The sequence below is a fragment of the Microtus oregoni genome, unplaced genomic scaffold (assembly GCF_018167655.1).
Source record: "Microtus oregoni isolate MIOR12 unplaced genomic scaffold, Mior012 000107F_000, whole genome shotgun sequence".
NCBI classification, from domain to species: domain Eukaryota; kingdom Metazoa; phylum Chordata; class Mammalia; order Rodentia; family Cricetidae; genus Microtus; species Microtus oregoni.
In genome coordinates this window covers 1,515,234-1,533,019 of record NW_024544722.1, presented here as the reverse complement: position 1 = coordinate 1,533,019, position 17,786 = coordinate 1,515,234, and the positions used below count along the sequence as shown (strand labels likewise).

The 17,786-nt window shown below is 32.0% G+C and overlaps 1 protein-coding gene across 2 annotated transcripts in view; it reads right to left on the bottom strand.

The window, feature by feature from the left end:
• Positions 1–17,786, bottom strand: part of LOC121443433 (ribosomal protein S6 kinase alpha-6) — a 183,749-nt gene that overhangs the window by 53,608 nt on the left and 112,355 nt on the right. For both annotated transcript variants that reach the window (XM_041645190.1, XM_041645191.1), the window contains 3 exons: positions 7,356–7,462; positions 6,232–6,269; positions 1,036–1,178 (listed from right to left, as the gene is read on the bottom strand). In XM_041645190.1, coding sequence (XP_041501124.1) covers positions 1,036–1,178; positions 6,232–6,269; positions 7,356–7,462 — 288 coding nt within the window. The remainder of the gene's footprint in view (positions 1–1,035; positions 1,179–6,231; positions 6,270–7,355; positions 7,463–17,786) is intronic.

The window sequence follows — 17,786 nt, the reverse complement described above, 5'->3', positions numbered from 1 at the left end:
TCTTATGACAATTTTGAAAGATTTTATTTTCCTGTTCCTAAGGATTTTTTCCCTCCCATCTCCAATCTACTTATATAATGCCAAGGTTAATCTTCCTAAAAATCTAACTTTCCTTCACCATCCTGACTCAAACTCTAACAGTTTGCATATAGCAAAAGCATCGCGTGAAGGTTTATGGGTTTACAGCTGCACTTTCACCCTTCCTGACTTCTCTAGCCAAACTGGCTTCCCAAAGACTTGCTAATACAATCACAATAATTAGCTTTTCTTAACATGCAGCTATTAAATTTTATTTATACTTCAGCAATTAAGTTCCATCTCTCTCATCTATACTAAATTTAAATGAAATCTTCCTCAAACTTTAGGATACTTCTGGAGAGTTTCCTTAGTTACTTGAATTGTTTCTCCAGCAGATTTTATGTGTTCTTTAATCAGGAAAAATGTTGTAATTTAATTATTTTTTATGTACTACCTTCCCCAAATGCCTGCTTTTAACAGATATTTAGTATATGGTAGTGTCATGTACTCTATACATTACATGATAAATGGGAAAATGGACAATTAGACTTCAAAAGAAAATGGACATGATTCAATAGCCAACTATCACCTGTATTTAGAATTTATATAAATACCACTCTATTAGTTACTGAGTGAGATAAAAATATAGTAGGAATATATCTGCCAGTAATTATAGGACAGGTGTGAAACAATTGGACAAATAAGATGAAGATGATAAATTCTGTGATACATAATAAAATAGTATATAAAAATTAGTAAGGTCCAGAATCATCTAGACCTTTTCTAAATTTCAGATACAGTTTATATAAAAAAAATCTTGCCATTTACTTTTTCAATAGGAACATTAAAAGGAAAACATTAAAACCTTAGCCCTTATTGTTTACCGATCACAATGTTGCAAACATTAGTCATGAATTATCAGAAGAAAACTTTTCTGAACTGACCCAAAAGTTAAACTAAAACCCTAAATAGTATTAAGCATATATTGAGATAACTAAGGAAAATAATACAACTTACCATAAGTACACCATATGACCACCAATCAGCACTCTGAGAATGGCCTCGTCTGTTTACTACTTCAGGAGCCATATATTCGATAGTGCCACAAAATGAGTATGCCTTCTTTTCTTGATCCACTGACTCTTTGCTAAGCCCAAAATCTGTGCATTATCACAAATAGAGGTTGAAAAATCTCAAGAAATACGAAATACCAAAAACCAAAATAATGAATTAAATATTCAAACATTTTACTTTGGCCTAAATTACTCTTGAAAAAGATAATTTGAAACAACAAAATTCAGTCAATATTTAATGTTGAAGCTCTTTAAGAGCATTTAAAGATTGCTGAGGCAAATACACTTTGTCAGGACTATAATCTTCAGGGATAAAAAAAAATAGCAAAAGTTGTCACATTATCCTAAGTATAAAGTGATGTAGTAATTTATACCTTAAAAATATTACAAAAGCACAGCATGCATGGACAAAAATGGATTTGTATTTAAAGCCTTCAGAGAACCAATTGTATCAATATAAACTCAATATTTTCTATAAAAGTAACAGAAAAATAGAAATTTAAATTTAAAAGGAGTATTATAGTACCACTAAACACTTTGCAAATAGCTTTTCAGCATACATAAGACATAAGATAATTATACTGAAAACTAGAAACGTTGATGAAAGAAATAAGCCATTCTAAGTACATGGAAAGATATAGTGTATTTATACACTGGTGATTCAATATTGTTAATTTGTTATTTCTTCTAAAGCATACTCAGAGAATCAATGAAATGTCAATAAATTTCTAATAAGCTTTCTTTGGGAGAAATCAACAACCTGAATCTAAAACATATGTGAAAGAACATGAAAACAATACTGTAAATAAGGTTTGAAAAATATAAAAAAACTGAATTATCTTATACTAAGTTAAATATGTACTAGACAGATATAATAATAAACACAGTCAAATATAGAAGAAAGCTGGGCACATATATACACTTTCAATGGAATAATGTTTAAACTGATATACTGAAAGATATTTAGTTCTGCTATAATCTTGTTTCAAAATACAAATCAATTTCAATGCAATTTGTATATCAGAAAATAACTTGAGCAAAACGTGGACTTGAAGACTAGTAGAATACAGAAAGTACAAACATCTGCCAGCTACCTCAGCTTATGTTTGTAATGAATCACTTCTGTCTACCTAGTCCAACAGTGTTCCTTTCCAATTCAGATAATACAGTTCCCACCAGTTCTTTATTATAACTCACAACTGAAATGTTTCTGATATCTATACCTACAAGCAAACTTTAGGCATTTCTCTAAGGGAAGGCACAATGTACACTGCAGTCATTAAGTACTCAATTATATATATGAACACGTAAAACAGTTTTTACATTTACTGTCTACATTTTTTAAATCATGTGGCTCTGAGTAAATACTGTAGTGGTGGCTTTTGTTTATCTCTTAAGTCCTGTAGGTATTTTTTTAGGCTAAGTTAAGATTTTATTTTTAAATTTGCATAAAATATGATTTACAGTTTGGTGCACGGGTCCACAGGTTTAACATACCATATACTTTTGTAATCATTAACAAAATCAGATATAAAACAATTCTCAGAAAACATGTCATGCTATCTCTTGTCTGTGTTTCTTCACTCCTCACAATCCCTGGGAATCACCAACCTAGGTCCCAAACTTATAGTTTTGCTCTTCCAGTGTGTTATGTGATTTTATAGAATGAAATGATAAGGGTCACACACACCTATTATATAACAAAATTGGCTTGATTTCTGGTGGAAATGAAAAGGAATTCCATTAAAGAAGAAAAGCTATTTAAACAAACAGTGCTAAAACAAATTTTTATGTAAGTATAAAAAACACAATATACTCATACCATGACCAAATATTAACTGAAAATGTACCACAGAATTAAATACAAAAGTTAAAACTACAAAAAGAAAATAGGGAGTAAAATCTTTTTGATTCTGTACTAGACAAAAATTTCTTGGGTATGACATCAAAAGTATAAACCATAGAAGAAGAAAGATTTAGTGCATACAGTATCATCAAAATAAAAAAAAATGTACTTAAAAGGTAATTGTGGAGATATATGCAATTAGTAGCTGCTAACAGAGGGGAAGGTTTTCTCTAAAAGTGTAGCCCTTGGAAGGTTGACAACTGTCCAGTGGAAAACCACACATCCAAGAACATTTGGGCAGCAGAAATTAGCCATTTTTAACAATTTTTTAAAAAGGGGAGGGCAAAAAATTTGAGTTTATAGGTATAGGTACATGGATCTGAAAAAAGTGGGGAGAGAAGGGTGAATATGATAAAAAAACTATATCAAACTCTCAAAGAACAAATAATTTTAAAAGATACAATAATAAAATAAAAAAAATCTAGACAAAAAATTGCATACTGCATTATCTACTGCTTTGTCTTCGAAACGTTAAAAAAATCAAAAGTTAGCAAAAAAATTCAGCTTTTACAAATGGTCAAAAGATCTGAACAAACATTTTTATAAAGACAAATATATATAAAAAATGACATGTTGAGACACATGCCTATTAGAATAACTAAAGTAACTATTACACATTCAATAGGTTTGGGAAATTTACAACCACTTTGGTAAAGAATCTCTAAGTTTCTCATTAAATATAAACTTACCATAGTAATAAGTAATGATATTCTTAGCAATTTACTCAAATAAATTAGGTTCATATGAAAAACTGTTCATTAATATTTACTACAACTTTATTCATAATTACTCAAAGTATGAAACAAGTGTCCTCAAAAGGAAAACACCAAGGCAACATCATAAAATCTAGTTTTAAAACACTAGTAAGTAATTTTAAAGAAAACAAACCACTGAACAACTAACAGTAGGGATGACTTTGATGTGCACTGCCCTCCGACAAATAAAGCTAGAGTTAAAAGGCTTTCTACTGTATATGCATGTTTATATTACATGGAGAAAATGAAAACTCTAAGAATAAGAAATAGGTCAGGGATAGCTAAAAGTTTAGAAAGACAATAGTGGAATTTTGAGGATCTTTAGAATTATTGTTTTAGTAGTAGTCTCCAAGAATTACAATATACATTTGTTATTCTATACATTTCTCATCACTCACTTTATATATATCACCACTGGATTGTATTTGAACACTGATATAATCAAGATAACCCATAACATCTAGCAACTAGAGTTGTATCCTAAACACCCTCGGCGCCCCACCTATTCATCCGTATCTTCTACTCCCTCCCTCCCTCTCTGGAAAACATTCATCTTGCTATCTCCAAAAGCTCTGCTTCACTAGTGTGCCATGTTGGATTCATGCTGTGTTACCTTTTTACCGTGGGTTCTTTAATTTAGCAACAGGTGTTTGATGTTCCTCCATGCATTGTAATCACTTCATATTGAATTTCTTTTTAAAATTTTATTTCGTTTAAATTTTTAATTGACATAAAATATTTATTGACAGGTTATGGTATTAAATTGGATAGCATGTAGTAAAGCAATTATTAAATTACTGCAATTAGCATTTTCAATTTCTCAATTTTTTTATGTATTAAGAATCTTATAAATCTTTAGTAGATATTTTGAAATGTATACTTAGTTGAATGCTATAGGAAATTAAGATTACTTTATACTGACTAAAAAAAGGAAATTAAAATAAGGATCTATCACCATAAGGATTACAACAATGAGTTTTACTATATACACATTACTCAAAATTTCCAAAATGAAAAAAATATAAGCCCATGTTATTCTCTTCAGTTAATTAATTCAGGCACTCTAAGAATGATTTCTAAACCACATTTAATATTTTCAAAATTTAGAAAATCACTTGTTTAAGTTTGTGTTATGACTTTATAATTTTTAATCTTATTATACTATATCCATTCTCTTTATTTAAGACATTTATACCCAGTCAGTGGTGGCGCACACCTATAATCTCAGCACTCAGGAGGCAGAGGCAGGTGGATCTCTGTTGAGTTCCAGAAGAGCTTAGTCTACAAAACCAGTTCCAGGACTAGCTCCAAAGCTACAGAGAAATCCTGTCTTGGAAAAACCAAAACCAAAACAAAACAAAAAAACATTTCTAGTATTACATTAAGAAAATAAAATGTAATAAAAGCACTTAGAAGACAAACGCAGGAACACTAGAAGTTTCTGTCTCAAAACATACACACACACACACACACACACACACACACACACACACATATATATATATATATATATATATTAAGATATATTTGAAGTAGAGGCTAGAGAGATGACTCAGTGGTTAACAGCACTGGCTGTTCTTACAGTGGACCCCTGGGTTCAATTCCCAGCATCCACATGGCAGCTCATAACTGTCTGTAACTCCAGGAATTCCAACATCCTTTCAGACACACATGCAGGCAAACCACCAATGTACATAAAATTAAAAATTAAAAAAGATATATTTGAAGTATTTAGAGGTATATAATCTCATGTTGACATGTTTACTTCAGGCTATAAAAAAAGCTTGATTATTTTTACATTGATACATTATATTCCATAATTTAGAGCAACTTTAACTATTATTAATTCAAATTTCTTTATGTAAAATACATCTTCATTTTCTTGGTTATAGCTTTCCAAAACTTAAATACAGAACTTACTATGTACTGAAAACATATGTAACTTCTTGAGCTTAACTCACTCAATATAATGTCTTTGTCATTTACCTAAATTATTGGGAAATCAATGTTTCCATCCTTTAATTTCTCAGTAGCCCATCACATGGAAATAACACATAGCTTGTTTATTCACTAACCGTTTCAAGACAGTAAGGTCACTTCCAGTCTTGAGGTATTGTAAACGGGTGTGCTGAGAGACGCAAATATTGAATGGTCCCACAAAACTGGGTTATATAATTCATAGAGATATAGAACAGAAAACTGACTCCAAAGTTAGAGAAAGGTAGAAGGAGTTTATTACTATTTTTTCAGATGTGATAACTACTCAGCTAAATAATCTTAATTAGTACTGTGCCTCTATTGTAGAATTTAAATGTACGCAGAGTACACTGAAACTATGTAACCTTTAAATGAATCTTAATACACTCAAAACATAAAATGCAACTCAAATGAACACCAAAAAAGATTAGAAAAACATGTACTAGAATGATGAAAAATAATTAAATAATAGGCTTATTAGTATATAAGAAAATTTATATACCTGTTAACTTGATATGTCCTATTTCATCAAGCAAGATGCTGTAAATAAAAATCCATATTAAATATGGTGGAAATATATGAAGGTCATAAATATAAAATTGGTCACTATTTTCACATTCAGCATTTTGAAATGAAAAACATAAATGTCATAAATATAAAATTAGTCATTTTTTGATATATTGGGAAATTTTCAATTAGTATTTTAAAAACAAAATGTATTATGAAGATTATTTTGTACAAGTTAATTTTATGTAACTGCATCAACCATCAAAAATTCATATGGAGATAGAGACAGAGACTGAGTTCCCAAGGTCCCAATGAGGAGCAGAAGGAGGGAGAACATGAGCAAAGAAGTTGGGACCACGAGGGGTGCACCCACCCACTGAGACAGTGGAGCTGATCTATTGGGAGCTCACCAAGGCCAGCTGGACTGTGACTGAAAAAGCATGGGATAAAACTGGACTCTCTGAGCATGGCCAACAATGAGGGCTGATGAGAAGCCAAGGACAATGGCAGGGGGTTTTGATCCTACCTAATGTGCTTGCTTTGTGGGAGCCTAGCCAGTTTGGATGTTCACCTTCCTAGAAATGGACAGAGAGGGGAGGACCTAGGACTTACCACAGGGCAGGGAACCCTGACTGCTCTTTGGACTGGAGAGGGAGAGGGAGAGGAGTGGGGGGAGGGGGAGAAGCGTGGGAGGAGGGGGAGAAGGGTGGGAGGAGGGGGAGGGAAATGGGAGGCTGGGAGGAGGTGGAAACTTGTTTTTTTTTCTCCTTTTCTCAATAAAAAAATGGAAAAAAATTCATAATTCAAAAAAGCTTAATGAAATACCAAAATATATTTACATTCAAAAATATAAATAAATATGAATAAAGGGTGGAGAGACAGGAAGGCTTAGTAGATAAAGGCAATTGCCACCAAGATTGACAAACTGATATTTGGCACCCACATTGTAGAAGGAGAGTAAAGAAATCCCCCGGGTTGTCCTCTTACCTCCACACACACGCCACAGCATACATATGGATGCAATCACACATACAAACACATATAATAAGTCAATGTAATAAAAAAAACCTTAAAAAGCAATATAGATAACATGGATACAAATGGATAATATAATTTTACTTCTCTGGTTTCAGGTCTCTATACACAATTCCTAATTGATGCAGATGATCCAAAGCCAGGGCCAATTCGGCAAGGTAGAATTTTACATCTTCCTCTGTAAAAAGAACCTAAAATAAAATAATAAATCATCATTTGATCTTTCTTCTTATATTATGTACTTTTTAATTTACTTCTTTAACACCAGTAGACAGAAAAATCTAGGCAAATAATGAGAAAATAAGTGTAGTTAAATATTACTTGATTGGCACAGTCATTAAGTAAACCAGAGATGTTTTTCAGATACTTGATGTTTGTGTCTTTAAAATTCTTCTCTTTAAAAAAAATAGCAATTTAAGTATAATTCTTTCAGAAACACATGCTGTTTATACATCATCTTACATTAAATGTTCTTCAAAAAATTTAGGCTTTTTATGAGTCGTATAAAATCAATATTAATTTTGGTAAACTGAATTGGCATAGTGGCTGTGCTCACTCATAGTAATTAAATTATTAGGGATATTTTGTTTTAACACTCATACTTCCATTTTTATAATTTCTCTTTTGCCACCTATTATTACTTCTCAGTAATTTCACATGTAGCTCCACTAATTCTAAGCTTCTAAATTTATCACTGTAAGTTGTTAAATTAATAATCCTTCCATGCTCACATCTGATCTAAAAGGGATCCATCCACCTGTAAGCAAAGTTTATGAATTTAATGACAGTTGATTTTTCAACCTTTGTGTGTTTATGTTGGAGAATAAAGATGTTAAGACAAATTGAAAAGCATATGAAACTTGAAGTCAGAATTAGAGGTTTAAAATCAGATTATGTCATTTAATACTCTGAACCTGAGTTTTTAATTTTTCAAAAAATAAAAATATTTACTACATTTAACTAAAAACACTGCTATAAGAATCAGACTCATTTAAATGTACCTAAATACGAAACTATATGGTTTTATTAGTACTGGCATATGAGAGTTGAGTATGTAATCTATACACACATTGGTAACTACTCAACCACTACACCACTACATATAATTTTAGAGCTATCAAGGATTTTCAGATCAGGCAAAATACTGTTTTCTAGTAATATGATATTTTCATTCAAGAAATCTGGCATATTTGGAAGGATCAAGTTTGAATAAAATACCACATGGCTAAAATCAACTTTCCCATTTAGATTATAGTTACTGTATTTCACAATGCAGATTCAGGCTACTAGTAAAACAAGAAAATGAAGAGTTAATATTAGTCATTGTCTAAGTTTCAGGAACATTTCTTTGAATGTTCCAATGGTGAAGTATGTGAACATCATTTAAAACTTTTTATTGAGTATTAAGTACTTGTTACTCATTTAACTTCTGTGGTCGAACAATCAAATGTTCACTGAAACCTAATACATGACAAATCTCTAAATACCGTTCATAATTTCAAGGAAGAAAGACTGTCTTGGCTAGTTATACTTTATATCATATACATAATCTTATCTTAATGTTGTCTTGGTAGAAAGACTCATGACAGAAATAATAAACTTGCTAAAAGGCAATTATGCACTAGACACAATTAATTATGTGCCAGCACTACATATTCTTTCTGTTATCACAGTCTTCCAATATAATGTACTATTATCAATATCTTACAGAAGTGAACAATGAGACTCAGAGTGACTAAGTAACTTGCCCAAAGTAACTACTAAGCAGGAAGCATAAAATCTGAATTCAGAAATACTAGAACCTAAAAGTGACTTTTTACCCAGAAGCCACTTCTATCTCCCTTATAGTGTGTATTTTCCCCTATGTTTCAGTTCACAACCAATAATGCTTTCATATTTGTTTATTATCATACTCATAAAACTCCCTTCAAAAGTGAAAGTCCTCTTAGACTCCAGTCCAAGGAAAAGCATTTTTAACCTGTGGTTTGTTAATTTGTGTATGAGACTGTGTATATTAAGATACTTGAATCCTTACTACATGTATTAGCTATCTCCTTTACTCCCACTTAGTATTTATTATATCATAAGCATACTCCCATACATTTCAAACTTTTAAATAAAAGTTATTAAATAAATGCATATTAATCATGTCAATTCACCATGATTTACCTAAATGTTCTCATTCTTATCAATGAGACTACTTCCAAAATTCACACCTATGAATATCATAATATGTTATATTATAAATATATGTTCTTAAAATGCATACTTCTTTGTATTTCACCAGAATGGTTTGTTAAGTAATAAAACAGTAAATACTAGAAATATAGTCTGGATTCATGACTTATACAATAACATTACTTTCCAATAAGGTTACAATAGTTTCCATGCCCATCAGCAATTTTTTGAATATATTAGCCTTACTACACCTATAACAGAACCAAATTATCTTTTAATGAAATTTTTAATTTAATATACAAAAGAGTATTAAATTGATTTGATTTAAATTTACTCATAGAGCAAACAGTTTTTCATGTCCTGTGGCCTTTCTAGTTTTCAGACTACAAGAAATTTATTGTCTATTTTCCATTATTAGCCCACTATTTTGTTCAGTTGGTATAAGGCCTTCAAGTATGAAAACCTCATGTCTTACAAATGTTTTTAAAATAAGTGTTGTTTTTGATTAATAGTTCCTAATTTTATATAGCCAAATGTATTTTATGTTTGGTTTCCTCTTTGTTATTTTAAAGCTTACCATATGTCCATTCATTGCTTAACTAAATACTTGCATTTTCTTTTAGGATACAGTGATTAATTTTAAGATATAGTTAAATCATAAAATTTATTTAGTGTGCAATCCAGGTGGTGTTTTACTTTAGTTTTGAAATATCTAAACAAATTCTCATATACTGTTTTGTTGAATAATCAACCTTTTTATCATAATATATGACTCATTCTTTACTCATTAATTGTATGTTAAATGATCTATTGTAAGATTCGTGTGTTATATAATATGTTCCTGATCCTGTGTTAAAACTATCATATCCTCGAAAAACCAAAAAAGAAAAAAGAAAAAAAAAACTATCATATCTACAGGTATAGTGGAGCACATCTGTAATCCTAGTACTTACAAGGTGCAGTATGAAAGAGTCTGTGTTCAAGGCCAGTTGGCTCTCTCAGCTAGACTCTCTCAAAAGTCAAAGGAAAGCTGGGCGGTGGTGGCGCACGCCTGATGTGGGAGTGTCATATATCAATCTGTTGATTTCATTGGTTAAGTAATAAACAAACTGCTTGGGTTCATAGCTTAGAACATAGGTGGGTGGAGTAAACAGAAGAGAATGCTGGGAGAAAAAGGAAGTGAGGTAAGACGCCTCAGGCAGAGACACCATGCCCCGCTCCCGGGCAGACACACGTGATGAAGCTCCGACCCAGGATGGATGTAGGCTAGAATCTTCCCGGTAAGAACGGTGCTCACAGATTATTAGAGATGGGTTGATCGGGATATCAGAATTAGCCAGTAAGGGCTAGAGCTAAAGGGCCAAGCAGTGTTTAAATGAATACAGTTTGTGTGTTGTTATTTCGGGGCATAAGCTAGCTGAGCAGGCAGCTGGGGTGCTGGGGGTGCAGCCCCGCCGCTCCTATTACTACACACGCCTTTAATCCCAGCACTCCAGACACGAATCAGCTCCGACCCAGGATGAACATAGGCTAGAATCTTCCCGGTAAGCACACCTTGGGGTGCTACACACATGACTGGAAATGGGCTAGTCCAGGTGCGAGAATTAGCCTAGAAGAGGCTAGATAGAAATGGGCCAAGCAGTGTTTAAAAGAATACAGTGTCCATGTAATTATTTCGAGGCATAAGCTAGCAGGCAGCCGGGGTGCAGGGGACGCAGCCCCGCCGCTCATATTACAACAGAATGGCAGAGGCAGGCGGATCTCTGTGAGTTCAAGACCAGCCTGGTCTACTGGTCTACAGAGCTAGTTCCAGGACAGGCTCCAAAGCCACAGAGAAACCCTGTCTCGGAAAAAAAAAAAAAAAGTCAAACGAGCAGGAAGAAAATTTTAAGAAAGTTTATATCAAATGACTTTTTTTGGCATTTGTTTACTTCTTTAGATAAACTGTAAAACAATGCTGCAAATTTTAAAAACACACGAATTTCTATTTTGACTCTGTCTAAAATTTTATTAAACTGATAAATGAATTTTGAACATACTCTTAGTTTTACAATAATAAATACAAGATATTTTCTAGATATTAGCAAAAGAGAAAGATATGGCTTAAAATTTTATGCATTTATGTATATATGTGTCTGTGTACATTTTCAGGGACAGAAATTTGGGGAGGTATATTTTTCTTTTAAAATGTAAGGAACGAACATTATCAAATTTCTTAATACATACTAAAATAAAATTTAAAATTCTGTGTCTAAGGCACAAATACTTCTTCAGTTTGGGTTGCTCAATTTTTTTTATTCACAAGGGAAATATAACCAACCGTCAACTACTTACAATAAGCTGCCTATAGAAGTCATCACTGAATCAGTTTTTTAAAGTCTCTTCAATGAATAAAATAATTTATTGTCTTTTGGGAAATGTATTTAAAATGCTTGCTCTTACCTAATATTCCAAACTTAGGAATCAAAACTTACTGACTGCATCTCTGTGCTAGTGTGAGTTTAGATAGTCCCACATCGAGAATGAAGGTCTGAAGAGTTTAAAAGAAAATCAGAAATGACTACAGGCAAGAATTTTTCAAAGACATTTGTGACACTTCTATAATCTAACAAAAATAATAAATGCTGGAGCCTTGATATACCATTGTCCTTCTACCATTTCTTTAAAGATTTTTCCTTGGAAGAGGGTCACAGACAGACCATATTACATACTAAATTCTGTCCTTGACTACAAAATATATGGTCACATATGCCAAGTTCTACACTGAAGAAAGATACAAGCCAGAGGACTCAGGCATCTAAGTGCTGACTAGCATCCCGTAAGTACAGATTTCGTTTATCACAAGTTCCAGAGCTCTCCTACATCATAAATTCTATAACTTAAATGTTGAACTACAATCATCCAATTAAAACTCTTCTACCAGACTACCATTTCAAGATAAAATGAAATGGACAAGGGCAAAACCTATTTTCCTACCTGAAACAGCCACAACACAGAACAAAATATATGAAATGATATTTCTCAAGACATTGAATACTGAGATATTAGTAATAAATGTGCCATGCCCTCCAATTTTCCTAGCTTACTACCTGGAAAGTTTCCAAGTGGTAGTGTAGGGAGCTCTAACTCAAATAGAGCTCAAAGATTTTCTGTAGTAATGAGTTAGAGCCAAATGACTTAGAGAAGAAAATAATCCAGGGTACTAAACCAGAGGAAACTGCAGAACAGCTTCTCAAAATATGTAATGATTCCCAAGCATACAGCTGGGGATGCACACAGTATGTGCAAATGAGGACACTATGCCGAACCAGAAAAAGAACTAAGGGCTATACAAAACAATCCATGCAACTCACATTGGGCAAGTGATAGTTCCTGTTATATTTAGGTAGAGCAGAAAACATCACACACAAAGAATCAGAAAACAGAAGGTCTTAGCTTTAGTAGTAGATCAAAATTAATACTGAATAAATGATGTTCAGGGTCATTGTAACAAATTTTAAAAAAAAGACATGAAAAGATGAAACAAGTTCTACATTTCCCAGCAAGTATCAGTGTATTTCTGGAAGCATTTCAAAAGTACTCATCTTCGAATACCTTAACTTTCACAAAGATTGCCCAGAAACAAGAAATTCCGAATCATGAATCAAAGGGAACTGACATCAAGGGAAAACAGAGTATTAAAGGATTAAAAGAAAACACTAAGCTCAAGATGATGAAAGACATGCCTCGTTTGGAAATCAAGATAATAAATACATCATTGCAATTTCAAGAATGTTAGTTAGAGTAATTAAAAAAGGTCGTTGTTTGAATAGTGAGGAAAATTAACCCCATACTAAATGCTGTCTTGAGTGAAAAAATTTAAATGAGGGACCTAGAGTTGGGGGTACAGATAAAGTGTAGAGTGGATCACTACCATATGAGAGGCTCAATGTTTGATTCTCCAGCACTAAAGATTAAAAGCAAGATCCTAAATGATAAGAATGACAAAATATTTAGCGTATAAGAAAACTACATTCATAGTTTCTACCACCATCCAATACAAATAAGTCATATCTGTGCTGGTGCATACCTATAATCCCAACATGTTGAAGGCTGATGATGGAAGATTTGGGTTCACATCCAATCTGGGCTATACAATAATATACCATGCTTTAATAAAGGAAGGAAGGAAGGAAAGAAGGAAGGAAGGAAGGAAGGAAGGAAGGAAGGAAGGAAGGAAGGAAGGAAGGAAGGAAGGAAGGAAGGAAGGAAAAAACTTTGTATGTTGTCACTGAGCTATGAAAGAAGTCACAGGAAATACTTAAATGTGTGTGTCTTTGTTTCTATAAAACCTATAAAAAGTAACTGAGGGCTAGAGAGATAACTCATGGTTAAGAGTACTTACTGTTCTCCCACAGGACCCAGGTTAAATTCCCAGCATGTACATGGCAGCTCACACCTAACTGTAACACCCAAGATCTGACACACTCATATAGACAGAGGCAAAACACCAATGTACATAAAATAATAAATGAATTATTTTTTAAAACAAAAAAGAAAAGCAACTGGTTTAAAGACTGTATATCATTGATCCCAACTTAAATATTCACATTATAAAACCTAATAAAACTACAAAATAACAAAAGGTTAGTTAATACTGCCAAGCTAGCGGTAGAACTAAAAAATGAAATTAAAATGCATCCATGAAAGAGGAAAATATACCAGGAATAAATGGTACTTACAATCTAATAAAATGGTAGATTTAAATATAAAATTACATATTAAATACAATAAGTCTAATACAATACTTTAAAAATAACATATTTTCAAAGTGGATAAAAGTCAAGGATGTCATATGTACTTAATTGCTACATGTAAAAGAATAATTAGTTTAAAATGAAGACACAGAAGAAGGTATACTGAGCTAATATTGCTATCTTAAGAGTCATAAAACTAGTATTAATGCATTAAAGTAAGTCATTTAATAGTGACACCATTTCCTTATCAAGAAAGAATACACCATTAAAAAGTTCTTTTTAAACTCTGGTAGAAAGGCAATAAATATACAGATCTATAACTATAATAAAAAAATTTCATGTGTTTACAAAATATAAAAACCAGTATAATAATTGAACAAATTCATGATTGCTAAAGCAACCACTATTAACAAACCTGATCTAACACCCATTTGATGACCCTTCCACCAGCCCACAAGAGAGTACACATTTTCCTTATATGCACATGGAACATTGACAAACATATATCATGTTCTAAAGAATGTAATAAATATAAACAATTTAAGAAGATTCAGGTCATGAAAAGTAGCCTCTATGACTACAGTAATATTGGGTTATAAATCAATATTAGAAAGATATCTGGAAAAATAAATAAATATGTATAAATTAAATAACATGTTCTCAAATAAGCAATGAGTCATATAAAGGAAACTAGGAAGTACATTAAACAAAGCAAATGTGCCACATTGCAAAATAACAGGAACAAAGTTAAAACGGTACTTCAAGAATTTGTACACTAAATGATTGCATTAGAAAAGAAGAAAGGCATCAGATCAGTAATCTGCTTCTATCTAGAAACTAGAAAAAGCTAGTAACTAGAAAATAGTAATAAAGATTAAAAAAGAAAAATAGAAATATAACAAAAAAATCAATAAAGTGAAAAGCTTGTATCATAAAAAGAAAAATAAAACCGATAAACCACTAGCAATGCCAAGGAAGAAAAGACAAACTACCACCATCAGGATTGCGATTCATCCATAAATAAGGATTCTACACCTATGAGAAAAGATAATAATGGAATATAATGAACAGTTGTGGTGGCTTGAATGAGAAATGTCTCATACAGGCTCGTGTATTTGTCACTGAGTATCCAGCTGTTGGCACCGTTTGAAGAGGTTATGAACCATTTAGGACAAGAAATATTGCTGAACAAAGTATATCACTGAGGGTAGACTTTGAGCATTTACAGTCTTGTTCCACTTCCAAATCATTCTGCCTGCTTCTTAAGTGGTAGTGAGATAAAATCCATTAGCTTTCTACCCTGCTGTCATGTCTCCCCTGAGATTATGGCCTCTTGCTCTGGAACTGCAAGCTAAACAAACAAACAAACAAAAAAACCTCTTCCTACTAGAAGTTCCTCTTGGTCATGGCATTTTAATACAAGGGCAACAACAAAATAAAGAGCATAAAACCTAGAGCTACAAATTTGATGGAACTAATACATGCATTGAAAGAAATAAGGTAGTAGACAAACTTCATCAAAAAGAAACAATAATCTTAAATATATTATATAAATTGACTTTTTGTTTAAACACCTTACTAAAAAGAACTTCTTTTAGTCAAACACCTTACCAGGCCAAGTTGCCTTCACACATAAATTCTACCAATCATTAAAACAATTAATATTGAATCTAAATAAGTTCTACTGAAAGTTGAAATATATCTATTCAACTTAGGAATCAAGAATTACCTTGACACAACAAACGAATGAAGAAAACACAAAACAAGAAAATAAATATTCCTTATGAAAATAATTGCAGGAATAGAGGGATGGCTGAGCAGTTAAGAACACTGGGCTGCTCTTTCAAGGGTCATGTTCAGTTCCCAGCATCCCCGGGGCAGTTCACAACCATCTGTAACTACAGGTCCAGAGGAAACTGAAACCTTCTTCCAGCCTTTATTGGCACTACCTGATTGTGTTGCCCAGACATACATTCAGGAAAAAACACCCATACACATACAATAAAAACAGAAGGGAAAAAATTAAAACGAAAATAAACACAAACATTTAGCACATATCATCCAATAATATTTTAAAATAATTATACTTGATGTCTATGGGGTATTCCTTCACAAATGCAAGGTTAGGTTACCACTTCACTTTCATTTAATTTCACATTAATGTGTTTCATTTAATTGAACATATCAGAAATTAAGCAGAAAAAAAGTCTCCATTAAATGCATGTGACAATATGTATCATCTATTGCAACACTTCTTCACAACTTAATAAGAGATAGTAACTCAAGCTAATAAAGTTCACATACAGGTTTAAGTTTTAAAGTGAAATTAGTTTCAATCTGTTTTGAATTATTAAGACAAGAATGTCTGTTTCCCATCAAATTTATTCAACATCAGAATGAAATTCAAGCCAGTGCTAACAAGGTTATGAATAAAGAAATACATGATATCCAAAGCGGAAAGAAGTAAAGCACCTTCCCAAAAGTAATTAGTATAACATTTTTTTTGAATCTACACAAAAAGCAGCTAATATATGTTAATTCTGCTAGATTGTGAGATTCAAGCTCAATATAGGAAAAACTCTATTGTTTTTCCCAGTGATACTAAAATTAAAAGAACAATTCTTGCATCATTAAAACAGAATGCACTAAAAGATAAATCTGACAAAAGATGTGCAAGACCTATATGCTGAAAATAATCATTCCTGAAATTAGGCATGATTTGGAGCAGAAAAAAAAAAACATGTTTATAGAAAAGTCAGTATTTTTTAATGTCCATTTTGTGCAAACTGAATTACAGGCTGAATGAAAATACCAACCAAAAATCTAAGTAGGCTTTCTTATAAGAAAGTGAAAGGGTGACTTTAAAATAAAGAAATGCAAATGACCTACAAGAGCCTAAAAAATTTGCAAAAGAAAAGCAAACCTCATGGATTGTAATCACTGACTTCAAGATATACTATAAAGATTCAGTTAATCAAGACAGAGGAGTATGGTCATGAAGACAGAAAAATAAGTCACTGAACAGAACATAGTATCCAGAGATAGGCCTTCACACATATGAAAATCTGATTTTAAATGAAATTACAAGGTAATTCATTGAAAAAATATTAAGGATACAAATATAAACTACAGAATACTCTAAAATACACAGGAAAAATTTTTACCTAGAATTAGATAAACATTTCTTAAGTGGGGTAATTAAAAAACATTAATTTAATGGGCAAATTACAAACCAGACTTCACCAAAATGAAGAAATTCTGCTTTCAAAAGATATGAGATTAAAAAAAAAACAACCTAAAAACCAGAAGAAAATATTTTAAAATAGCATACATGTAGCATACATGTAAACTAGGAACCTCCAGAAGAAAACAAATAATTAACTTGAAAATGGGAAAATGTTTAAACATTTTATCAAAGAAGATAGACAGCAAATAAATGTCGGAAAAGATGCCCAACATCTTTAGTATTTAAGGTGATGAAATTGATAACCACAATTAGGTAATACTATATAATTAACAGACGTTCAAAATGTTTTAAAAGAAAAAAAAAGACTGATCATACCAACTGTTGGCAAGGATGTGAAGCAACTGAAATTCTTGT